General features: G+C 40.7%; 2 protein-coding genes across 3 annotated transcripts; one reads left to right on the top strand and one right to left on the bottom strand.

Moving 5' to 3' along the window:
• Positions 1-232: 232 nt before the first annotated feature.
• LOC136431667 (transmembrane protein 39A-A-like) lies at positions 233-11,063 on the top strand. The gene is made up of 9 exons (XM_066422946.1): positions 233-472; positions 2,093-2,309; positions 2,810-2,893; positions 3,938-4,092; positions 4,395-4,638; positions 5,096-5,200; positions 5,772-5,953; positions 6,532-6,652; positions 7,260-11,063. The coding sequence occupies exons 1-9, from the start codon at positions 372-374 to the stop codon at positions 7,485-7,487; spliced, it is 1,437 nt and encodes a 478-aa protein (XP_066279043.1). The 5' UTR covers positions 233-371; the 3' UTR covers positions 7,488-11,063.
• LOC136431683 (prostaglandin E2 receptor EP4 subtype-like) lies at positions 11,013-24,985 on the bottom strand. Of its 2 annotated transcripts, XM_066422947.1 has the most exons (3): positions 24,607-24,985; positions 23,420-24,166; positions 11,013-12,299 (listed from the first exon to the last, which is right to left on the bottom strand). In XM_066422947.1, the coding sequence occupies exons 1-3, from the start codon at positions 24,889-24,891 to the stop codon at positions 12,075-12,077; spliced, it is 1,257 nt and encodes a 418-aa protein (XP_066279044.1). In that variant the 5' UTR covers positions 24,892-24,985; the 3' UTR covers positions 11,013-12,074. The 2 variants fall into 2 exon arrangements, with proteins under 2 accessions (XP_066279044.1, XP_066279045.1); XM_066422948.1 differs by lacking the exons at positions 23,420-24,166; positions 24,607-24,985 and adding an exon at positions 18,718-20,077.
• Positions 24,986-26,777: the final 1,792 nt, after the last annotated feature.

Raw genomic sequence — 26,777 nt, 5'->3', positions numbered from 1 at the left:
AAGTTTTTTGTTGTTGTAGTGTTTGTATGTGTGTGTGTGTGTGTGTGTGTGTGTGTGTGTGTGTGTGTGTGTGTAGAAGACCAGCATAGCCCAAGAAGGTCTGGATGTATTTTATTTGTATTTGGTATAATGTGGATTTAGATTTTGGGCGCCCTCATGTATAGCCCTATAAATCCTGTCGCTCCGAATCCGTTGCCAAAAAAACTACAGTTTGTACTGAAACCGATAGATGGCGCTTGGACCAGTCCCATGGTGCTTCAGCCAAAATGGCCGTCATTGGCGCTGAATAGTCAGACCTCAGGAGAAAAACACCTTATTTCTCCCAACTCGCCCAGCTTTCCAGAACAATTCAGCTCCGGCGACGACGTGGGATGCCCGGCGGTCGTAGAGGTCTGTCGCGGCAGCAGCTGAGCCGGTCCACTATACCGGTTCAAAGTATTAGCCCCTCCCAGACTGCCACGTTGCGGGCAAGGTTGGTTTGTTGTCGTCTTCATCTTTTCTTAGCATTTCCTTCTCATTCCTTCCTGGTCCTTAGATGTTGTAGAGAATGCAGAGAACGTCGTGATACATTTCTGAATTCGTTGTTCCTATCACCGATCGTTTCACCCTGTTGTTACGATTTTACTTCCTCTGTTTCTATGTTGTCTTTTACTTCAAATTTATACTGAAAGATAAACAAATCACCAAACCGTGACAGATTTTTTTGATGCACTGATTTTTTAGGAGTGTCAAGGGGTTCTACTTCAATGAATTTCTTTAGTTGAGACACAATCACAGCTTTTCGTCATTCCATATCACTCCATCCATGTCTACAGGTTTCACAGAAAGTGAAAGCAGAAGTTGTTTACCATCAGCATACATAATTTACTGTGTTGATAAGATTTGAAGGTACTAGTACATGTAGACCAACAAGCCGACCATTATATCCTTGGGGATATCATTACATATATGATATAATGATCTTGTGTAACGTAAATGTTTTATCTTGGTTTAACACAAAACATGTATTTTTGTCAGAAGGTAGACCATATACTAGATTATTCCAAGGACATTATTCGAACTGTTTTGTAAACATGATGTTATCAAGTGACATAATTTGACAAATCTGAAGTGTTCATAATAAAAAGGATCCTGTTTGCCATCAGGCATGAGGATGGGACTAGGTAAAAGGTTTGCCATTTATCAGTCACAACTAACGTTGATAGATGATGTGACAGCTGTAGATGCTAAGATAACATCCAGTGGATGAATGAAGGATGTAACATATAATAAACACTACACGAGAGCTCAGCAGTTCTCTCTTTTCAGTCAACTCAAAGCATAATGTTTGAGATTGAGCAAGTAGCAAGTATAGCTTGATTTAATCATCAAGTGGCCGGGCCAACATCTGGCGCCGTCCCCATTGCGAGGAGGGGCCATAACGTAAAACCTTGGACAGTGGAGTTTGTGTTACACGACTAGAGCAATTAGTTCTAAGGGTACCGTTCTAAGAAATGTATTACTGTAAATGCATTTAAGTTCGCATGGTTTAATTTCGCGGCAGGTAGGAAATGGAGTCAGTGTTTACGGTGGATTTGAGATTACTGTATGTTTGAAATAATAATAGACAATGGGGTAGGAGGCCAAAAAATTTTGCGGCAAAGAGCTTCAATACTGGGAAAACCACTGCAAACATTTCTGCATTTACAGTAGATACTTCATTACTTGATGTTAGCGTTTTAGAACTATGTATGTAAGGTGACATGTAATTGTATGCATCCTGCAGACTGTACAGAATGGCTCTTATCTTGAGCATTTCCTTCCTTCTTCAGACAGTCTGACCCCAGGCCAACTTTCGAACTTCCGCTTTGATCAAATTCCAGAAATAACGATATGGCCTGCCAAACTTCCAGAAATGCTGCAGTTGGCTTTTCTGCACTTCTCTGCGTAAACTAATAAGGGGAAGGGGTTGCAGAAATATACATTTACAAGGGACTTTCATAAAAAAAGTGTGTTCCTGACTCCCCTCAGCTTTTTCAATGGTGTAGCCCAACCTATAGCAATGAACAGCTCCATTGATCACATGGCATTCATTATAGTTATTCCATTGCAGGAACGGGGGTGGCCACAGCCCAACGAGCCCTCCTCTTGCAGCCCTGATCACGATTATACCCATCAAGCACACGCCGTTCCCCGACATCCCGATGGAGAACAACATCGTGTTTGAGTCCATCCTCCTGATCTACCTGCTCCTGGCACTATTCCTGCAGTATGTCAACATCTACAAGACGGTGTGGTGGATGCCATTTGCAGCAACCAACACTGCACTGGTGAGCTCAAAATTGGTACTGTAGTATATCTAGGTGTAGGTATCAAATACCGGATACTACGTGTACTACTAGACATGGTGTTACATGTAGTTAATAAAAATACCATTCTTAAGGATCGTGTCTTGTTGGTAGCAGTTTTAAGTTACTGCACTTTTAAGTGGTACATGTACTCATTTGATAAATAAGCCAATTAGAGATAGCAGACATCATCCCCTCAGGGGTAAGTACCCTGTGCAGAACATACAGAAACTGCATTGCAGAAAGACAAAGAGACAGACAAAAAATCCTTTAATTACAACAATAGTGTTACAGCACTATTTTGCATCATACTTCATAGCACACATTCTTAGTGACAAAAATCAATTATACTATATTATAGCCTTAGTACATTTTGTATGAAGGTCATACAGACATGATATGTTTTTGATGAAAATTATTGTCCAATAAATGTCTCATACTAGCTCATACTCATCATAGCTTGTGTTCTTTGTTGTCCTCAGAACTTCTACCTGATTGACATCCATCTTGTTGTGTTCATCTGTGTGATCCTGGCCAGGAGACTGGTGTGGAAGTTCTTCACAGAGGTGGGGCCAAGAGAACACTGAGACGCTTCTTGTTCTAAAGCATTGTGGCCTTAATACTGATAACAAACTATAATTTGATACTCACTGTATGGAGTACATAAGTCCTACATTTGTATATGTATAAATTTGACTTTTGTACTGTTGAAACACAATTGTATTTTCAAAGTGTGTCAGTGATGTTGCTTTTGCTTGCAAAATGCTGCAGTCATAAGTTATGACTGTATAAGCTCTTTGTGCATTGTCTTTGCTTACTTACTTACTAACTGCCTTGTGAAGAAATGCCTTTCCATTTATTACTGTACATGTTGTAAACTTTCCAGATGTGTCTATGTGTCAGGCTTGTTTGCAGCCTTATATGCTGTCTGTATTTTTCCTCCCTTCTCATGCGTCCGTTTGTGTGTGGACCAGGCTCGTGCGGTACTGAACCTGCTTCTGTTTTCTGTATGCATGAACGTGCTCAATGAAAATGGGCACTAATGTTTAGTTTTTAATGTAACTTTCCATGTAAAATTAGTAACTTTTAATTCGTGAAGACACCAGGAATTTGGGAAATCTTTAGCCATGTAATCAAACTTGTGTATGTACAATATTGGAACTTGCAAGATGCCAAATGCACATGCTTAGGTTTTCCAAATTCAGTGTCTTTATGTAATATCTGTCATACATGTATGAAGTTTGTTGCAAGTACTGTTCATTGATATTGTATTTCATAATTCAAAATTGCTGTAAGACTGTATTCTACTTTTGTGTATGCCATGTAGTAGCCAGTACATGTACTGTATGCACATAGAGGGACTGCATGCAACATATGCCACATACATGTATTGCAACATACATGTATTGCTGTGGAAGTTATGGGCCAATCTTGAGTTGAGTTGAATGAACATGTACATAATATACATGTACATAAATGCTAAAAGAAAGATAAGGCTACTTGAGGTCCACATACAATGTGAACAATATCTAATGACTTTATAGTTTCAAACCATTTTTAGGTGCAGGACATGCTGTACTTATTTGTCTCATTTGTAACTTCCTTCCTAGGCCTTTGTGTCGTACGGCTACAACACCGTGACCTTCTGGATCGTACAGCCCATCAAGGTCGTGCTGCTGCTGACCCTGCTGGGGTCGCTGACCTGGACACTGCTGCCCCTGTACAGCAACAACTCCATACTCAACCTGCTGTTCCTCTGTTATCCGTAAGTACCAGGGGTTAGAGGTTGACCTTGGTTGACCTGAAAAAGTACCAGAGGTTAGAGGTCATGACCTCGGCTGACCTGAAAAGCTGTACATGTGTGGTGATTGGCTGAAAAGAATGAGATCTATGTGAAATGTTGCTCACCACACGTACCAGCATATGATGTTCTGGCCATTGGGTACCAAACAGCTACATCAGTGTGCTAAAGGTTAACTAATGGTCTTCTCAGGTACAAAAAATGTATGAAACTTTTGATTTCTGGCTAGCAATTGATCAGTTCTAACAATATGCTCCCTCCTCCAGATTTGGAATATACCTCCTTTTATATGGAATTGGAAATGATCAGATGTACTTAAACAACGAAGACAACCAGGCGACACAAGCGTACGCGAACCCCCAGTCCACGGCAAAGTCGAACGGAGAAAGCAGACACCGAGAGGACAGCAGAGCCGTCAGTCGGGATGCCAGCCAGTTGATAAAAGGACACCTGTGGCCAGACTTCCCCCAGCACCAGTGTCTGCTATGTCCGCAGTCTATACGGGATGAGGTATGAATGACACCAACAAATAACAAAGAGCGATAGTCAGAGTATTTGAAAGATAGGCAGAGCATTTGTAAGATGGTTCTAAAGTCCTTGTTACATACATTGTGCTATAGGTTAATGATATCAAATTGTGGACAATCTAGGGACAGTCATCAATGTACCACACAAAATTCTCCTGTTTTTTAACAGAATTTGATTGTTCTCAATGGTTGGTTCTGTCACAGCCTTGCCGAGAATTGCAAGACAAAAATTTTGTATGACATGTATGTGACTGTACAAATGACTATGTAGTCAATGAAGACTAGGATTTTATAGCTACTTGGTAACATTCATGTTTTTCTGGAAAAGCTGTTCCTTCCACACATGTACTTCCATATCATATGTTGATGTCAATGTAGTGTTTGTATTTAGTTGCATTTGGTATTTTAAGCATTAAGTTTTCATGTTCTATCCCTTCCAGGTCGAGGTCATGAAAGCAGATTTTAACAACAGAATAAAGGAGATCCTCTTCAACTCCATGCTCTGTGCTTACTATGTCGGATTTATCCCAGTCTGTTTTGTACAAGTAAGTGAACACGCACTAATTTTTGTTACATACTGTGGCAGTGTCTGCATATGTACAAAGTCTTGCTTGTAGAAAAAATATTAAGTAACTAACAGAAAGTGCATTTGACATTGGTTTATTTAGTGACAGGTTGGTACATACATGAACATCTAGATACACTAGAAATAACATTGCAGACAAGTAACACAAGGATGACTGAATTTTATAATTTAAGGCAAGTTTGAAAACTAAATAGATAAAGAATAGATAACATACTTGATAAAGACACGCAAAGTGTCACTATTGTGTAGATTGGTATTTGTGTGTCAGTTACTTGTGTATAAAGATCTCCTCCTTCTCCTGTACCATTCATAAGTAATGCATGGTGTAAAGATTAGATATTTGCACACCATGTGCTCTGTACTATCTTTAAATAGTTTGTGAGATGCAGCAATGATGGTCTCCCTCATGACATGCTACCTTATTTTTGGATAGAAACAAAGAAGAATTTAAGTAGGCATACATGTACTTCCATTCCTTCATAGTGCATGTGCAGGCATAGCTTTTACAATTTTGGTAACGTTTTCCCCAGAAATACCTCCATTACGACGTGTGGTGGTCGTGTCAGCACATCCTGTTTGTGTGGATCAACACGTTCGTGATGCTGATGGCACAGTACATTCCCCCCTCCTACTGCGACACGCTGCACAGATGCGCCATGCACCTCGGCAAGTGGCAAAAAGTGGACGGATACACAAACACACCCCAACACACGTGAGGACATGTTATAACATCATCTTATCCTTACTGAATGCTATGCTGCCCCTATGGCTAACTAAGCTATGGGAGAGAGTGAGTGAGAGTGAGTGAGTTATCCTTATACTTAAATGATGATGGAAGCCGGTGTGTTACGCTGAAGGGCAGTCATACCCGCTATACAGATACAGATACAGATACTGACATGTACTATATGTCCATGAATAGTTGCATCACGTTAGTACATAAGATGGATAATATACATGTAGTAGCATAACTAAAGGGACATGCCAATTTTTTCTGCTTTAAATTTAGTCCTTCTGCTACCTTCCTAAGTGCAATACTTACTGTTTCTGCTAGGTGACGCTGCAAAAAGAAGAATGCTGTCCCAAACAAGGCTAAGCTTGTATCACCCATGTATGCCTTGAACTGTTTCATGATACTACTCATAGCCAAATGACACATGTATATCACCCTCCAGGTTTGATTTATAAATCCCACACAACAAAATTTTCCTTTCTTTCCTGGATCACCCCACCACAGATACTCAAAATGGAACAGTCCTTGATTAACCTGTTTTTGATTGGTCTTCACAGATGGACAGAACTAACCACGTGGCCATGTGGGGTTCTTATTAGACACAACAGAAACCTGTTTAAGGCTGTCGGACCACAAAATGTAGCCATCCCGTCAGATGCTTCACACACCAGGTTCTACGTAAGTATTCATCTGAAGATACTGTAAATGCAGAAATGTTCGTGGGGATTTAATTTCGCAGTAGGGAGAAAATGGAGTGTTTGGGGTGGTTTTGAGTTCTCGGTTAAGATTTCACATCACATACAGTATCAGCATTTACAGTATTCAAGGAGTGACTAAGCAATGTCATCGTGTCATAAAAATATTTTTCTGATCATATCCAGTTTGTTTACACCCCTCTTGCTTGTATTTATTGGCACCACCTAAAAATTAGAAAACCTTGGTGTGGGTGATTTTGCGCTCTTTGTATAAATACCAGAGACAATCACTCACACTTAATAATAACAGAAATGTACCGAAAAGTTACTTAAAATATTGATAGTATGAATATTTGGTATAAAGGAAGACCTTGACAATGTTCAGGTCTCCTCGTAGAAGTTTTGTCACCAAATCTTACGCAGTATAAGCTTTAAAAAGCTCTTGCATCACATCACCATTATGTTTCTTCACCATCATACTTCTCCCAGCAATGAATGACAAGCACTTCTGGAGAATAAACTTTTCTTGGTCTACCTGTTAACGAGGATGAACATTGATGATGTTTCTTCATGTCCCTCCTGTTGTGCAGATGCTGTTCAGTAACCCCCTATGCCTGCTGAACTGCCTGGCCCTGCTGGAGATCACCGTGGTGTGTTACCAGCTGTTCCTCCTCCTCTTCACAGTCTACAAGTGGGACCACATCCTCTCCGTCTCACTCATGCTGTTCGTCAACTACTACGTCCTCTTCAAACTTCTCAGAGACAGGTTCATCTTAGGAAAAGTATACGCAGCATCTGCAGAAGCTAGCCAAACCTAGAAAGTGAAGAACAATAGCCAAAACAGGCTAGAGTTGTATGTTTAGACCCTACCGTTGATGTAACCTGCTATATATGTGTTGTTTTGGTTTATAAAGTGTAGATTTAAAGCATATTATTTTGGTGACAAAGGTTTGAGAAATCCCACAAAGTTTGCAGAATGAGGCATGGAGTAAATTGAATTCACTATGGAAATCTTGTTGTGTTTTTTGCAATGTTCTCAGCAAATATCATTGACTGCTTACAGGTTTGTACTAAGTCTTGCATACTACATGTATTGACTTCAGGTAGACACATTATCTGGAGTGAAGTGAAAACAAATATTTGCTTGTTTATAAGTATGTGCTCAGTATACATGTAGTTCTTTTTCCAGTTCTAGTCCCTCTGAAATCAACAACCCTCTTAGTTACTGGTCAGTGATAAATCATGATACATGTGTAACTATCAACTAAATTCACAGTCTCAGCACATACTTAAAGTCATGAATACAACCAGATATCCATATCAAGTATAATCCTTGACTTAACATCTCGATAATGTAAAATTTGTTGGATTTCTTCAGACATAATGATATATATTGGTCCAGTGTTTGACTATAATCTTTGACAATATAGATGTTATACATCTTACTACTCTTATGATGTCCAAGTGGATGGCCATAGAAAATTAGTCTGCCTGCTTACAAGACCTGGTATCTTAAAGATTACAATATTTACAAGAACACTTCAAGAAAGACACTGTTAGATGATAGACACACAAACTTAGAATTTCAGGAGAGCAAGAAGGTAGCTATATACATGTAATACATCAAATCATTTATCAGTTAGATTAAGTTAGTTAGTCCCAACTGGTGTACTTTACACTCCTTTAAAGTGTTGAACAGTAGCCATATCAATGATGGTGCTTTCGCAACTTATCACAACTCCATGACCTTTAACACTTTTTAACTGCCAGTTTAACCACATTTCAATACACATTTGGTGCTATACTGTACCAATAAATCATCAACGTCCAATTTTTGTGTTCGGCCCAAACCACACTGGCCATACATGTACAAAAATGTGGACAACTTTCCATAACCTTCATTCATCACTTTAATCCGATGCATTCTCATCTATATAATACTATTGATGATATATATATCTAAAGTATATATTCTCATATCTTTGCTAGATGAGAGAGATATAGAATCCTCTATATCTCATTGGTATTATATGTACTTTCCAATTGACTTTTGACATTAATCTATAGACTAATTATGTTATTCCAGTAGAAAGTTTAGACCTCAACTGGGGATTAACTTTATTCTCCATCCTGTTTAAGCCATACTGTTCCCCTCACCATTACCCAACACTTATCACTAATGCCCAGCATTCTCACTGAAAGAAGGACCTTGGAGCTCCCATCTCTGGCTGTGCTTGGCTACTGATCAAGTACCGTACAGGTCAGCAGGGTTGAGGTTGGGTTTCACGTTCTTTTATCCTGGACTCCCAGTCCATTGTTAATGGAGGCCACAGAGGTTAACTTATGGAGCTCTTGCATTAAACATTTACCTCAAAGATATCCTTCATCAATGGTGAAATGTTAAAAGGTGGCATAGAAGTATGATAGGATTACAAGTATGTGCGACTTGCATGTACAGCTAGACTGGGTTTTACATTGATTTCTGTACCTGAGAGGAGATGAGGGCAAAGATCAGTGCAGGTAGTCCATTTAGCAGGTCAGAGGTCATGTTTTCCTTTTTACAGTCTTGCTACTTGAACAGGTGTTTCTGCTTGTTGAAGGAATGTGGCAGATGATTTTGAAGTGGCTGTTACATGTTATACTTAGTTTTTGATGGGCTCTTACTCATCTTGTCAAGATTGAATATCACATCTTGAATAAAGATGCAATTGGTAACCAACTTAGAGCCAAGTCCAAAACATAACTTGCCAATACAGCAGACATAACTGCAGTTATAATTACCTAAAGGTCTTACTCACATCTTTTTGGGTTCAAACTTCAATGCAATGATTTCTCTGTTGCACTGGAAGTAACCAATGCTCGTAAAAACACCCAAGCTGACTTTTTCCAAAACAAAACATAGAAATCTCACTGCTGAAAATAAAGTCTTTACATGTATAGCTACTTTCAAATCAGCTCCTTCAAGATGGCCATGTAATAGCTACTTTCAAATCATCTTCAAGATGGCCTTTTTGGTGCCACATTTGTACTGGTTATGAGATTGCACTGAGGCGGTTAAAAGCTTCATTCCATTGGGCAACTACAAATGTGTGGTTAAAGAATGTATATGGTCAGGAATGCATGGATTGACTATTGTACTATGCCTGAGTCAGCAGGACTTGTGACTTTAACATTTCAAAAGAGGAAAGTTACATGTATCTGCTGAATAGTCCTGATGCACCACTATACCCCAGATTGTACTGCTGGCATCTTTCCCAGAAATGTTTCTCTGCTGACAGCCTGTTTTTGAAATTAACTGTGGCTAAGCATCAGTGCATGGTTCATTAGCTCCATAGACAAATAATACGAGCTTGAATTTGGTGGAGATTACAAGGATGAAAGGATGTTGAACACTTGTGACGGTGCTTTGGTCATCAATCAGGTTCTATAGACACTGTCTGGGCAGTAATCAGTGGAAAACAAGCTGCTCAATCTTTTTCCTATCTGGAAGTTAAGTGGGGCCATTTTAGATATATTCAAGAAATCTTAAGCACAAGATTACAAGAGGCACTTGGCACAAATGCCCCGTCTTTTAGCCCCCTATAAAGCTCACTAAGCATGAAGGGTTAAATGAAATGGCCTACTGGGCAATCATCAAATTGTCATCTGCAGAGAAAGAACTTGCTGGGAGTTGTACTTTGTGCCACATGGAAATTATGAACAGTGAAATACTGGACTATTTTACAGATACAGGCAAATTAAGTTTCTGGTGATGTACTCTTACAATGATTCAGTGAAATGTTCTGTGTTAAATATTGATGTTATTGTCAGAACAACATGTCAAATGTTATTATGTATCCAGGACTTTGGGATAAGACTTAAAAGAAAATCTATTCAAATATATTGAGGTGGAGGTAGGACTTGAGTATATACAGTACGTGAAGTAACAAATATATCAGAATTTCTTTTGCCCTGGCTTACCATGCCATGTAAAGAAGACGTTTCTCAACGGGCCTTCCTTGATATACAGGCATTGGTTATGGCTTTGGCACAAGCTTGCCCCAGTGATTATAGCCATAGTGATGTCATACTGCACTGGTCACAATGTACAGGCACTGTTTGTGATGCCACAGCCACCTTTCATGGTCCTTTGGTGGGAAAGGGACATCAATCCACATGCCAAGGGTGTTCAGACTTACTTATCTATTACTTTATATATGAATGTGTCCAGACTTTGGGAACCCTTGGTGTTTAACCTAATAGTTGGACTAGTTTCTGATACATGTGGAGGTATTGGCCATGATACTGTACTGCTAAGAGGAAAGAAGTTTGCTGGACAAATATACTAAACAAGATTACTAGTATTCTAGTTATAATATCTTTATTAACAACCAATAAAGTATTCCTGTACACATTGTCTTGAGTAATTTTTACAGTCACAAATATATCTTCCACCAAGAACAGTTTTACACAATTCAATTCAATTCACAGTTTCCCTGAATGGCACATGTAGTAAGTCTGGTTAAGTATTAAGGTATGAACAAAGTCTTGTGTTTATTTTATACAGTAATGTAGTTGATGTTACATTCTAATGCCATTCGTTATAAGTATGCATTTAGAGGAAGAAATGTAAAAAGTGTCTGAACCTAGTCAAAGATCCAATTCATTCCAAAGCTTATTTTTTGTTAGTTGTACAAAACGTTAATGTTCATAATTAGACCATAGGTACACATAAGATACAACAACATTACATTTCATATTGATCGTTTACAATAACTGCACTATTGCAAACATCATATTCTATCTTAGCACAATATACATGTTTATCTCATAAGATTGTATAAACAATCCATTACCAGCTTCAAGTGGTTTGTCTTATATACTTGTGTATATTATGTATTTTCATTTGATTAGGAAAATATCACGCAATATCAAGTTAAGTGTGATATTTTTAGAATTCACAGTTGAACTTTGTTTACCCTGAACTTCTCTGATATGTTTTCCGGTAGAGTCTTTTATCATCCTTACCTTTCTTAAAGAACAGCTCTTACCCGTTTCAATCTTTGTGATAGCTTTGTCCCTGAAGTTTGAAAGTAGAGTCTACCAGAACTACTAGTATTAAACTACGGAACATTTGGTCACAAAATCTATAGCAGAATACTTGACGTTTTACCTTTATCCAACGCAAAATAAAGATGATCACCTAATGTTCGGCCGTATCTATCGGTCTGCATCAGGAATTTGACCCACGTTCCGCACGCGCAATGACCTTCGGGATTTGTGACGTCAGGAGTGTGTCAAAGGTGCCCTGAAGTCGATACCTGCCACCGGTCATATTTCTTTCGTGTTGGATGGTGGTAAAATATTAAGTATATCATATGCCAACTCAGACGACCTTTTATTTCAACGGAAAATGTCTTTATACTTCAGGCGACTGCCTCGGCAAGTGTCATGTCCAACTTCTTCACACTAGTACACGTCAGGTAGTGGACGATGTTTCTCAGGATGACCCAGCATCCCTTGCGGTAGGGTTTACAGATGGCGATGTAGAGCAGGGGGTTGATGACGCTGTTGAACGTCATCAGACGAGCGGCGATGAAGTCTATGTTGTCATCCATCCATACTCCCAGCTGATTGGTCAGGATCCGAATCTGTAGCAATGAAAAACAATAGGTTATCATTAGAGTGTATATGACACCCACATTCTGTTACAACATTTTATGATTATGAAGGGTTGACCTGGACGTCTAGTAGGGTAAGAAATGCATTTCCTCAATCTATAACGAAATGTCTTTCAACTTCCATTTTCCACTTTTACCATGTCATTTGTACAATGGTTTGCTTCTTTCCCACAAGTACCCTTCCTAGTTCGCTCCTAATTAACTGTTAACAGAAACGCGAAGTCAGCATGTTCCTTGAAGTCCTATTTCCATATATACCATCATTAGTTACTAAAATGTGGTGCTTGATGATAATCCCGCGACATATCCACATAATTCACCTGCCGTGTCAATATGCAATTAACGCTGGGTGATCCCAACCTGTGTTTCTAGATAAATCCTCAAATACACATTAAGTTCCAACCATGCGTTCAACAGTCTCACGCAGTTAGCTGAGTTACGTAACTGATTTATCTCCTCATTTATGGGAATGACGGCGGTGTCCAAGCGAAGCGCAAAGATTGACGGCGTTGCATGCAAAACGTGGACAAAACGCAAAACAGAACTTTTGATTAGGACGTTTTGCGTGAGCTCGAGGTTTCAAGTGCTTCCAGAACATTTTCTTTTCACTTGGACAGATACCAACATAATGGCATTCAGAAAACCCAGTGGACATTTCTATGAAGCTTCAAAGGCTATAGACAAGGCTATAGACATATTTTATCATTCATCATGCATGATGACAGGAAAATCGTCGCCCAACAGTCACTGTGAAACTGGAATAAATACAGTAAACCATGTCTTCTTATCTATCAGCATATTAAAAAGATATACTACTGACTTCAGCGATATAGCCGAAGTTCCGTAATGTTGTGTATGGGTAGATTGTATCACAGCTCTACACCTGGTTTTCATTTGTTCTTATCACATAGCTGTAAATTGAATTACTTACCTCTAGGTATGGGGTTGAAAATTCAACTTTAACATTTATAAACAGCTCAGGATGATATCTATACTCTACGTAAGTCCTGGTATTTTCTGCATTCTTATCATAGCGTACACATAAGTGCCATAGTTCTCTTGAAAGTATGAGTACTGAATAATAACCTCTTTACCAACTGTTTGACTGTACGTGACGTGCACAGTAAGATGAGTTGGTACGTGAAGGATAGAACTTCTGTAGCAAAAGTATTCATAATGGCATGTTGTAAATATTAAAGTGCAACGGGCCAAGACCCCACGTGCTATCCTGCATATAACGGTATTTAAACAAATCTTCCAGGTCGGAATCTGCATTGAGATAGCTTCTACGATGAATAGCTCAATTGCAAGTGATTACTATTTTTCCCCTTTAGGTCTGTCCTCCCAATAATAGGGGTAATTCAGCCAAACTGCATTATTCATTTGTGAAAAGCAGGTCTGATTCGATCGGTTACTTGGGATCAGCTGCCGTTGTCTCCTCGACAGACGTGTCTTGGTTGCCCCTCACTTCAGCACAGCATTTGTATGGATTATGTGAAGCCTTAAATCGGTGATTCAATGATATGTTACATACAGACAAAAGAGAGTAGGCGGATCCGATATCATTGATTACCAAGAACCAGTACAGATGGTAGGAGATGGAACCAATATGACCCGTGCAACTGTAGATACACGGTGAAGGTGTTGGAATAAGGTGCATGGAAAATCGCTCGTGGCCAATATAAGTATTAACTATTAAGGCCATGTCCCCAGGCAGAATAATTGTTAACTACCATTAAAACCCTCTTCACCACACATTGTACCTGTTGCAATTGTCGCGCTATAAAGTTCTCTCTCTCATTATACTAGTACTAAAATGAAAAAAATATGCAAACGTCAGCCATCCATGGTCATCATTGCATTTTTTTCGTCCCGTGGATGGGTTTAAAATTCCCCATAACATCTTATGACGGAATACTCTACGGTCTGATAGATTTACAAAAAGATGCTCGCCAATGAGATGAATAATAATATAATGAATAGTACATACATGAATAGTAGAATATAAGTCAACGCCTTAATGGTAGAACTACATTATTGCAGACAAAAGTACACAAAATGTTAGACTCCTGGAAAGATGTTAGCAATCAAATTGCACTGAGCATGAGCAGCTGTGAGATTTTGCTTGTTTGAGAATACTTGCAAGTTATCATTTCGCTTTTGGACAGACAAGAACGACGTGGCGCTGCACTCAAGTTTTTATAACTTATATCAACAGTACCACGTCAGGTTCATCATAGACTAACTTTAGCAAACCGTGAAGATGACGTGGGCAGTTTTCCTTGCGAAGTGAGCCAAGTCAGATGATATTCATTCTTTAATGAAAACCCTATTATGGTGATCAAACGGAAAAAATCTATGACTGATCGAGTGTGAAAATTTTCTTGATGAGGTGAAGAGAAACCATGGCCTGCACGTCATTGGTGCGTAATTGATTAGCTTTAATTCTTTGTGCGTGGTCATCAGTGTCGTTTCATATCATCTTTATAGTCAATGAGACTGCTGTTAACCTTTAAATCTTATCATCTCAAATCTTGTTCTACAAAAGAGGTGGTCGCGAATAAAATACGTCTCTCGAAGATATAATTAGCTTCATCGCCCTCTCCTCTGGAGAGAATATTGGAAAACGCAAAAGGGACCAACGAAACGTGAAATTTACCAGCTGCCGCAACCGCTGAGTTCTCACTCCTCATCGATAACGTTCATACAGGAATTACAAGTCCCTAAACCTTACCGGGTCGGTCACATCATATAGTACAGACTCTTTATTAATAGAACGATCCTTTGTGGTACTTGTATTAATTATAAAACAATTTTTTCCATATCCATAAGAACGGACAAGGTCTTAGATCCAAATTTAGGGAGTAACCATCATTAACATTAATCCGTCGGGTTACAAAATCCGCCACTTTGAAAAACAGTGGGTTTGAGAGATCGCTAGTGCAGCACCCAAATGTATGCACAGTTCAGATACACAGAGTGCATAGTACTGGGGGATGTTGAGTTGGAGATCCAGTTAGATCTTTACAGGGCGTCGGAATTATGTACGCTGGTGGAATTATGTTAGTAGATGTTAGATTGTATCGTACACATACCCCAAGTAAGCGTGTCTAAAGTTTTGCACTTTTAACGACCGTGGACTGCATAGAAAGAGAGAAAAATCATTGAGACAGTTTTTACGAGCGCACGTTATATATATATAATGATACGTATTCGGCTATATAAAATGGTGAATGGGTATTCCAAAAATAGTTACTCAAGAAAGGGTATTGTTCATTGGAAATCATTCTAACTGCATAAAGGCCTAGGCTTTCTCTTGGTGAAGTGAGCGTAACCATAATTGCACTACAGAAGGTATACATATAGGACAATATCCGCATGTAAATTAATCGACCATTGGAGAACAAACCAATATGGTACAGACTACTCTAGACTATTGTAGATGTAGTACTTCAGACGAAAAATACCAGGGCCCTCTGAAACAAGCCTTCTATTCTAATATATAGATTGTGTCGGACATATATTTCCTTGTCCATCCGTATAGCCAGTTTACTTCAACACAGGCCACTAATGGCTGTCAACCATAACAGTTGTAAATATTCTAACAGTAACCCTGCTTTGATCTTCGCTGACTGCAGCATTTCCCAGTGGTTTGGGCCCTTTTGGGGGTAATGTCGGGCGCTTTCCGACACGCCTGGCATAACAAAACATGCCTTCCATTAGGCCCTTTATCCCCCGTGACATCCCCGCCTGTTGCTCTATCAGTTATAGGTTTTATGGACCCGCTGATAATGGACAGCTGTTGGAGCTAAAACTATGTTCAAAAACCAGGGCGGAAAGGCTTAGCGAAAATCTACTCCTTTGGTCTAATCGACATGTAAAGTTTCATTACCGGCATCTTGCGTCATTAGGAAGTCGATATGTCGTATACATGTAGTTTTATGATAATGAGCTGCCTCTGATGGTTGACAGGAATGTCACTATAAAGCCGGAAGGATCTTGATTTTGTCGTTGGCGTACTATGAATAACTGTGTCCTATTTTGCCCAATTGATTTTATTGCTACTTGTACATGTTATGTACCCTTTCTGGTGTACGAAATCTCTCTATTGTCCGTAAGCCTATTTAACTGGAGGTCTGCTGCCAGTTTTCATGATTGTCCTGGTTAACTAGACGAGCGCTCGAAAAGTCGCTTGTCGATATTAGCGGTCGCATGTATTGGAACAGACGTAAAACTAACGAGAAAGTTATCCAGCCTATCTATAATAACTGTAAAATAGAAAGCTAGCATTTAGACAAATCGAAATTTAGGCATATATTGCAAGTACATTATTATCAACAAAGCAAATGATTTAAAAAGGCTATTGCCCCATGACACGACAGAAGGTACATAGTTAGAATAAAGATGCATTGATATGAATTTTTGCAACTTTATCTGGAGGATGCGATGGATATGATTCGGAATACAAATAAGAAGAAAGCTAGCCTGTAGACCGCCATGACTTTGAGTAGCCCTGGCCCTGGGTATTTGTTTATAAGGACGGGAAAGAAAAGGATTAAAATAACATAACATCAGTGTGGTAGACATTGACAGGACAAGGCTTCCCCTTCATATGCATATTCTCACTGCTTTGTGATTTAAGCTTGTCCCAAATAGAAGTACGACACAGAAGACTTGGCAGGGAAAGTGTAATATAATTGGTCTGTAGAGGGAATTCAGGAAGGATTTCGGACACGCATATTGCAATGCCAGCTACCCTGGGAAATTTCTAGTAATGTAGCAATTTCAGTCATTTGTTAGGCATCGTGTTTCTCTGGGTAGAAGGCTAGCAAGAACAACACACACATACCCCAGGGTAATGATGTCGGAAAGCTTTGTGTAGTTCAATGACATAAGTGGCTCCCTCTGTGTTTAGTTCCTGGTGATTTCATAACGATTACGTATCCTGCATTTAGATTGACTCAGAGCTACCATTAAGGCAAAAACTATTCATATCCTTCTTTGAACTGTTTAGTTTGTATATATGATGTTTCTAATTATGATTTAAACCGTCGATCGAGCCTTGGGCTACTTTATATTTGCAAGTAGGGGTTGGTATTGGTAAAATTTAGCAAGCTGTAGAATAAAAGGAAGACGAGTTTCGCTGGTTTTTAGCTATGTAGCAAAAGTTTTGAAACCGCTATATCTAAAGAATACCAAAGAAAAACAGCATGAATATTTCTTAAATGATAAAGAGCATGTCTAACTCATGACCCCGAATTGCCGGAACTCGTTTTCGAATAACATTGCTTCCGTATATTTTGACCAGGTGGGAGCCAATACGTTGGGTGATTTCCCGAGTAATATGTACCAAGTCGTACAACAACAAGCTCTAAGGTACAGTAATCTGGAGCTTACGATATCTCTACAATCTTCCGTTCCCCTGGCAATTTCAGCACATCCCTTGATTGAAGACGTTTAGATCGACGCGGACACATTGTTTATACAGTGTCAACATAAGGCACGTGGCATGATATATCTGTTTTTGTTGTAGATGCAGTCGCATCAAATGATTCATCCTCCTAGTGTCATGGCCGAACCTCTTAGCCTGCCTTATTTAACTCGCAAACATTGCTGACAGGGTCATGTTGACTTTAAGGCCATAGCTAGGGAGGATGTTTTCCGTTTTTAAATTACTGAAATAGATGTGGCAGAATTCTCATGTCAACTTGACCATTATCGATCATGCTGAGTGAAAGGTACCACGTCTCTCGTCCTAAGCGCAAACATTTGCGGACAGGACGAAAGAGACTCTGAAGCTTTGATAGGTTTGTACACCAGACTAGGTCAATGACCCTAAATTAGGAAAGAAATGAAAAGATATGGAACATATGTTATGGTAAGATAATCAAGCTGAGATGGAGAAGGTTAGAGGAAAACAATGGAGACATATGGAACAGGTTACGGCTTACGCTGTTGACTGTCTCACACTATACATCATCATTACGTCAACCGGGACGATTTTATAATCGGAAGGCTATAGAGGTTAGCGGTGGTTTGAAAATCAAATTTTTCAATCGTGTGTTTTATCATGAGTCCGATTTATAGCCAAATTTGTGAAATAGTATAACCTAAATGGCACATTACCGCAAGGTGGGTTATCACAAACCATTTGAATGAAGCTTCCTAAAAATAGCAATCACATTTGCAACCCGTGTGGTTACTATTCCATAAATTTTTAATTAAAAGACTCGCCAAATGTAATAAATAAACTAACTCGAGGAGATCAGATGCAGATGAGCGAGAAAAAGAAGATGTTAACGAGTCAGTTTGCAGATCTAGAACAAGGTGGACAACATAAGACAAACAAAAGGAAAAAATGGTTATTTGTTTTCTATTGACTACTCACAGCAAAGAGAAGCCAGCACATGGTGAGTCCAACGGCTACAGACACGGTCAACTTTGTAAACTGCACCTGCATGTGCGTCTCCTTGCAGCTGTGCTCCGCATCCTGGCTGTGAATGCTGCAGACAGTCTTCACCGACTGCTGTCGTCTTCTCTTCGGCTGTCTGATCCGCGAGGCGACGGCCGCGTTCGCCACCACGATGACGACTAGCGCGATGACGATGTTCAGGAAGCCGAGATAGACAACGACCCTGCCTTCCGGGCTTCTGTCGCGGAAGTCAAACATACACCAAGTGTTTGGATAGTGGATGACGTTTTTGTTTAAACCAAAGACGGGCAGAAGGGCCACCAGGGTCGAGTACAATGTCAGGGCTACGACGAAACAGCTTGTCTTCTTCAGGTTGTGTCCGATTTGACTGTGATATTTGAACGGATAGATGACGGCAAGAAATCGTTCTATGCTCATGACTGCTACGATGAACTGCGACGCTACGCTGAGGCCGTACAGAAAGGTTGCGGACAGGTCACAGACCGGTTGGGCATGGAGGATGTAAGGATACGAGTAAGCAATGATAGGGATGGTGATACTTAGGAAGCAGTTCAACAGGTCTGTAACTGACAAGGCTCGCACCAGAACGTTGGGTATGGTCATCCGGTCTTCCAAGATCTTCTGTATGACGATGAGTATGAGCAGATTCAGGACGAATCCAGCTATTGTCACAAGACAGAGTGTCACAGAAGCGAGATGCCGGAGACGGTTCTCCAACGGGATTCCCTCGGTAATGTTGTTGTAAACGTTGATGACGGTAGCGTTAGCAAGGTTCTCCGACGACGTTACTGCTGCATGGTAGGAATCCATACTTTCCGTCATAGCCTGTTGTGCTTAGATGAAGAGGTCCCGCGTTGCCGTCTGGATGGCTGCACGCTAATGTAGTGGTTGTATGCTCGCCCTCGCCACCGTCTCTGTTTGGGCAGGCTGACGCCGGTAGTTGACTACGTGCGCTTCTGAGCGCTGGCTCAAGAGAAATGCAAATAAAACCAAATATGTTTTAGGATCGAGTGTATCCTCCGCAGATAGCACCTCAGGTTGTTCTGAGTGATTGTCTACTAGCATATGGCGGTTTTGGACAACAGATGATCCTAATATCCTGGCTTCTAAGAAAACGATCGTCACGTGTACTTTAAACGTCACACGCACGTCAGCGACCAAGACCATGGTATTGATCTTACTGATACAGATGTTCTTCTATAGCGCTAATGAACCAAAGGCGCATCCACGCAGGCAGAAAAATTATAGTGATCCCGTGAAGCACATACAGTTTGACGGACCAACTAATATTAATGCTGCGATCCTCTATGTAATATAACCCTTGGGGACCTTCCCACATCCTACGTAGTATATGAATGTTTCAAACAGGTAGGCGGTTGAACAATAACACATACCACCATGGAGAGTGAAAGATTGATGAAACTCAAAGGTAAAAATTTAAAGATCATCCGTGCGGCGTGCCACACTTGTCAAGTTGGTTAGACTGTACATCCATTACAAAGTGAAAAGGCATGGGAAACTGTTTTGAGATTCTGCGTCAAACACTTAAAATCGCTAAAGAAATTCAACATATATGTCTTCATCCTCGACCGTGTACGTAGCTACATGTCGTCTGACCGTTTTTTGTCGCCTGAGGTGCAGCAAAATGAACACGGTGAATGAGGTTAAGTTTGCTGGTGACAAGCATTACCGCTATACGGCCGTAAAAAGCCAGCTCAAAATGACTTGGTTCAAGGCAATCATTGAAAATACGTTTTTTTGGCGTAGCAGTATTGGAGACGGCTTTTGGTAATGATAAGACGTGAGCTTTACAGGTGTATCAGTCCCACCTCACCTTTTGAATAATAAGAAGGCAAATTCATTGTGCCAGTAATTGGAGGACTCCCCGTGTCCAATGTAATACGTCACAGTGTATATAAGATCATGGTGTACAAAAACTGTTTTCTTTCTAGTCTGCACGTAGGCCTGCCGCGTAAAAGGTTTATTCGGACCCAACTAATGGGCCATTTGTTAGATGACCAACTTGAATAGCAAGAAGGTTAATCCTGCAGCTGATTTTTTAATCAATCAAGCGTTATGTACAAAAAAGTACAAACAGAACCATTCCTAGAGAGCCTGGTTATTATTCAGACGGAAATTGCATATAAAGGTTATGTGTTTGGAGACATAATAGCTTCTTTGAATATCTTACTTCTTTGCTTGTTTTCGATCTCACTGGTTGTATTGTAATGATACACCTATTTACATTGGTAGAACAAAGGTAAATAACGCAGAATTATGTCGCAATATGTACAAAGTTGCAAACAACCTTTCTTGACATTTTGACCATAAAACTTGTGCATCCTATCAGAACTCAACAGGTGTCTACAAGACATGCAGGCAGTGGCGTAATTCTCGCAGAGACAAACTTTCCATGCTCCTAGGCCTCCTGGCTGTGTTTTCCTGTGTGGTTTTGTGGCCCGGGTCCAAGACAATTGTTTCTTTTAGACGTCGCTCCTGGGTGAGAATAATAAGACAAACCTTCTCGTCATCTGTCATCATCGTTCTGTTGTTCCCCTAGCATGTCCTGTTCTGGTGCGCTTTCATCTAAACGTCTATCACAGGGCCGGTTCAACCCCCCAGCCAATAACATGAATCATCTCTAACGCACTCGGCTCTGTTATGCCACTCCAAAGATTGCGACAAGGGAATGACCGCCGGTTTTACGCGCAGCTAAAGAACGCCCTGACCACGGAATGGGTCACTCCTGACGCAAGTCATCAAACACGGGTTCACCCACGTGCAGTGATTTCCATTCTTCTTCACGTCAAAAAGGTTAAGGTTCAATGACCTCGCCCTAGTAACGGAAGGATGTACTCAACAATCATTTATGACATCCGTGTATATTACAGTATCGGGGGGCAGCATGATATTCTGATGAATGGTGTAATAAGCTTGTGGCCTCTTATAATGTGACGCATATCAATGTTTCATGTCCAGAATAAGCAAAGAGACGTATCCCTGTAATTGCTGAGAACGGCCACTGAGAAAATGAAATGATGCGATGGGTTAACAGAATGGTCACTCCAAGTGGTCCATAAAGAGGTCGTTGCCACTGATCATGTCTATATTTGGGTCTGTAGACGAAAACCTCAACAAGTGGGGAAATTTATGATGGCTTGTAAGGTGTGAGCACCTTGTGAAGAATGGAGAACTCATGATATATCTGTCGTAAAGACCCCTGTAAGTGGTCTCAAACGATAAAGATAAGAAAGCACAACATATGAAACCTGGCAATACTTTTTGCTATATTTCGCACAGAGACAGTCAAAGCCAGTCAGCTGCAATGATACTATGTAGGGGTTTGTCTACTGAAAGCAATCATAACGAATAATCTAAACCATCGCCTTATGTTTAAACTTAAGTTTTGTACGAGCTTACTTGTTAGCAATAAGGATCGATGTGTAGAGGTGACAAGCCAATAGCTGTGCAAGCTGCGTCACCTAGCATCATTAACCATTAGTGCAATTCGCAGTGGAGGCAAATTTGTAAGTTGAATGGACGCCTCATACTTTTATGTATATGTACGGTATATAGGTGGAGAAGGATTTACGACGCAAAACAAGCAAATATTTCAAGCTTATAAGGGTTATCCACTGGTACATAGGTATTACTTTACTACTAATTCTGTTACTATTTAGTATGCTCTTGTGCACATGAATGTCTCGTCCATTGTTTACCGTACCTGCCTTTGTCGACAATGATTTATATCATACCCATGTAAACCTGACATATACTCTATTTACACTTAAGACCTACTGGGGTCCGGATTTTGCAGTGCCATGTATCAAATATATATCAGGAAAATGGTCTAAACTTGAAAGGCTGAGGAGAAGGTTAACAGCCCATGGTTGAACCAAGGAGGTTGGTTGAACCCACTTGAAAACTATAGATTCTCGCAGCCTTAGGTACTTCACATTAGCACCCAAAACAACACAGCCACAGGGTCACGACATCCCATTTTGTAATCAATCAATGGTTAATTATGTATCCAGTATTATCCTGGGCTGGCACAGCCGATGTGTGCAGTGCACTACTGTTGGCAGAAATAATGTTTACACCGTGGCACATACGTGACATGTTGGTATCTGTATCGCTCATACTACTTTGTCAACACGCTCATACTACTTTGTCAACGTAAGTTTGAAGACACTAAACATGCGATAACTTGGAATAGATATAGATTTATTACAACCATTAGTATTACACTTCGGTCGTTGGTTCAGATCCTTGTAGTGCCTAATGGATCCTAGGGCAACAGTCCTCGCTGTTTCAGTAGCAGGGTATATTTTTACAGCGATGGGTTGCTAGCCCTTCCCCTTTAACGTGCCCCCGCTTATGTCACCTACGAAAGACTGGTGCAGCCCCAGCCGAGATGCCCTACTCAGGATTGAACCGGGGTCACCCAGATACCAACTAATTGGAATCAGGAGCTCAACTGTGAGTTTGCTACCAGTTGAAGTACAGGCATATCCCAGTATCATATTTACCCACAATTAATAATGATTATGGTACCCTACCATGAGCTAGAGGCATAACGTTGATACGGTCGTTCATGTTACATGGTTGAGTTATCATATGGTCTTCATTAGAATATAACATGGGGAATGGTACTTACTGTGAAGAAGAGCCAACAGAACGTGAATCCCACTGCAACTCCAACTGTCAACTCAGTGAATCTCAGGTTCAGCTGTCTCTCTTTGTCCTGTGACTTAGCTCGTCTTCTTCCTCTTCTTGACTCTTTTGTATCCACCACTGATGAGACAGTAGACGGTCCTTCGTTCTGTATGAAAGATGTCGGGGGCGTCAGGCTTCTATTTCTGTGATGCATCTCGCTGACGTACTCTTGGCCGGGGTCTTCTACGGGGTTGATTCGTCGGGAGGACCGGAAAGATCGCCTCCTCCAACCGCACCAGATGTGTGAGGACACGACAGTGTTGCACAACACCACCACCACCATCGTCAAAGACATGACTACAAAATTCAGGTAAACCACGAACCTTCCAGTCGTAGTCTTGTCTCTAAAGTTAAACATACACCAAGAGTACGGGTAGTGTATGACGTTCTTGTTTAGACCAAATACGGGCAGCATGGATACAACTGTTGCGTACAAGAAAAGAATGAAGACGGTGGCTGTCGGTATCTTGGAGTCTGGCCCGAAGTGTTTCTCGTACAGGAACGGCAGGATGATGGAGATGCACCGCTCTATGCTCATGAGAGCCACGAGCAGCTGAGAGGCGACACTGAGCCCGTACAGAAGAGTGCCGGTGAAGTTACACATGTGTCTGTTGGCGAAGACATCGTGGAAGTAGGCTGCTACCGGAGGAATGAGACCGATGGAGCAATTCAAGACGTCTGTCCAGGCCTGAAGGAGGATAGCAAGATGTCAGCATTAGGTTTGAACTGATTGATGAAGCATCAACGCAGACTAGTTTACTAATGTCATGTCTCTTCTTGTCTGTTATACATTACATGTATGTCTAGAATTTGACACTACGCTCACCATATTGCACTAAATAAAGCTTGGCATGCACCAACGTCCAAAAGGAACCAACCAATCTAACCGAAACACCCCCCCCCCCAATAGGAAGACCGAAATAATAGAATAGAGAAACGAATGACAAATGGAGAGGTAGATCTAGAAAGAATGACAGAAATATAGGAAGGAAGAAGTACATAAAGAAAGAAATCACAAGTCATCGTCGTCTCAAAGTCTCGACAAGACCACGCCCCAAAGGAAAGCAAAGTCCGACCCAAGACCACTAATCTTCCTAACTGACCGTCTTCATCTCGTACTATACCTACCAGGTAACGCAGCAGCACAGTTGGCCATGACCTCCTCCGTGCCAGGATGTAGTGAATGACGACCAGGACGAAGACGTTGCCGGTGAAGCCTATTGTAACCGACATACCCAGAGTTATAAAAGCTCCCACAACAAGCCAGTACGGCAGCCCAGAGGCTTCTGCAACACTCAACGGAGGAGGGGTGAAGTCTGAGACGTTGGTGGACCCGTTGAAGAGTGTTGATCTCTCCAGAAGGCCAGAGTCGGTCATGTTCTCCAGCCAGGAGCCGACTTCTCCCGCAGCCATGATGCGTAAATAGGCGACAGCCAGGTACTCTCGACCGGAGACAAGTCACACGTGCACCGCCCGCTTCCTCGTCACTGTTTGCCTGGAAGTTGGAGGTACCTACATAGAAATACGGAAACAGCAAACGTAATTATCAACATGCCCACTCAAAACTGCTGACTCACTTCCTATGTAAACAATGGCTTCTTTGTAACATATTTGTTACAAAGCAAAGAACTGGCTAGAAACTAAAAGCAATTTTGACTCACGTTCTTACTTTAAATCTAATGTCGATAAGAAAATTCAATCTAAAACTGCCTGGTGACAAAATGGCAAACTAAGGTTTGATCCTAAAGGAGCAGAAGTACAGACGTGAAAGATATCAAAGGGCCATTGCCGACACTCGTATCAAGCACACAGTAAGCCCAGATGATTTAGTGTCGTACATGATTACAGTAATATGAACCAATGATTGTGTTAGCAAGGAAGATGAAATCGTATGGACGTAGACGACTACAAGGGAGTATGAGCAGGAAGTTAAGTCTCTCTCCTTACCTCTTCTCCAGTTTTGACAAACAGGCGAAAACGTAAGAAAACTCTTGTCTGTCTGATTCAGTATCATATTTCATATTCTATGACTAAAGCATCAATATTGAACACTTAACGGCTGAAATGTCACATAAAAGCACTCCTCTGCCCATATAAAGATTTGGAATCTGCCTCACCACTCTTGACGCCACGGTCGTGCGTGCCGGTGGAACACTCACTCTGTCAAGCCAATCCTCGTTCCACCTTGAAGTTGGGGATCAAAGAGAGATAAAAGGGGGACTTCCTTTGATGAGGCCTACGTGGGCTATCAGTCACGCATACGAACATCACTCCAGCCTCTGCGCGAGACCGATTTGTCACAACGCTGCATGACGTCACTTGTGCCAACATGATTCCCATCTTTTGAAAAATTCCGAGTAAAGACAAACAACATGCAAAGAAAGCAGATTGATATATGAGGACATTGACAAATATGTGTCGAAGGCTTTTTTTAAGTCTAAAGCTAATGCTCCATCCCAAATCACGTTTCATTTTGTTGTCTTCTTACGTCGTTACCCACCCTTTAAAAACATTATCGCTGCAACAGACCAATCCATTAAGTCGGCTCTTTATCCGTTATTGAAGGAAAGCTGTGCCTGCATAGTATTATGTGTGAAAGGGCTTTGCGTTTATCAGGCTCCATTTGAGTGTGACATGATGGTGGTGATTATAGCTTTTTGTCCTGCTACGAGGGGCAAGTCTAAATGTCGTCAATATATAGATGTATTTTTTCTATGCTTGAGACGAATGAATTGCATCTAATAGATATATCAATAATTTTATCTCAAAATAAACAATTTCTTGGTCACCGTAGCCTTCTATTAGCTCTGTTCTTTCGTCTGTCATATATTGCGTCCATGGAATACTGAGCTCAAAACACACCCACTCATACCCGTAAACATAACTCAGCTACATTTACCTGTCATGTGTAAAATTGTAAAGACAGCTCGTGAACACCCACCAGGATGTTGTTATGTTGAACAAACAAATCGGCTGACCTCCGGGACAGAGCCAGGAAGTCTTTTGTTTGTTGATAATTTTTATCATGGTTCTGTGTACCATAGGGGCATGTAAACTTTATTGATTGCTTTGCTCAAATATGTCAAATATAGAGTGCGAGTATGTCATGGGAGAAGATAACAAACAAGGAAACAGAGCGAGGGGAAATTAAAGTTGAAATAAACAATTGCCTTCAATAGCTAACAGACAAAGGATTACAATGAACAGAAGTATCTTTCTGAAGTTCGTACTAACTAAAATCTTCTCCCTATCTTTGAGAACTTACCTGTATAGTAGGGGTGAGAAAGATAGGGAACAGA

The sequence above is a fragment of the Branchiostoma lanceolatum genome, chromosome 1, assembly GCF_035083965.1.
Source record: "Branchiostoma lanceolatum isolate klBraLanc5 chromosome 1, klBraLanc5.hap2, whole genome shotgun sequence".
Taxonomy (NCBI): domain Eukaryota; kingdom Metazoa; phylum Chordata; class Leptocardii; order Amphioxiformes; family Branchiostomatidae; genus Branchiostoma; species Branchiostoma lanceolatum.
The sequence above is the reverse complement of the archived record's forward strand: the minus strand, read 5'-3'. Positions and strand labels throughout refer to the sequence as shown.

Coding starts and splice junctions, on each gene's coding strand:
- LOC136431683 (XM_066422947.1), bottom strand. CDS start 24,891: ATGGCTGCGGGAGAAGTCGGCTCCTGGCTGGAGAACATGACCGACTCT. Junction 24,167..24,606: donor CTGTGCTGCTGCGTTACCTG/GTAGGTATAGTA, acceptor ATCCTCCTTCAG/GCCTGGACAGACGTCTTGAA. Junction 12,300..23,419: donor TCTGTTGGCTCTTCTTCACA/GTAAGTACCATT, acceptor TCATTGCTACAG/ATTCGGATCCTGACCAATCA.
- LOC136431667 (XM_066422946.1), top strand. CDS start 372: ATGCCCGGCGGTCGTAGAGGTCTGTCGCGGCAGCAGCTGAGCCGGTCC. Junction 2,894..3,937: donor TGTGGAAGTTCTTCACAGAG/GTGGGGCCAAGA, acceptor CTTCCTTCCTAG/GCCTTTGTGTCGTACGGCTA. Junction 4,639..5,095: donor CGCAGTCTATACGGGATGAG/GTATGAATGACA, acceptor TATCCCTTCCAG/GTCGAGGTCATGAAAGCAGA.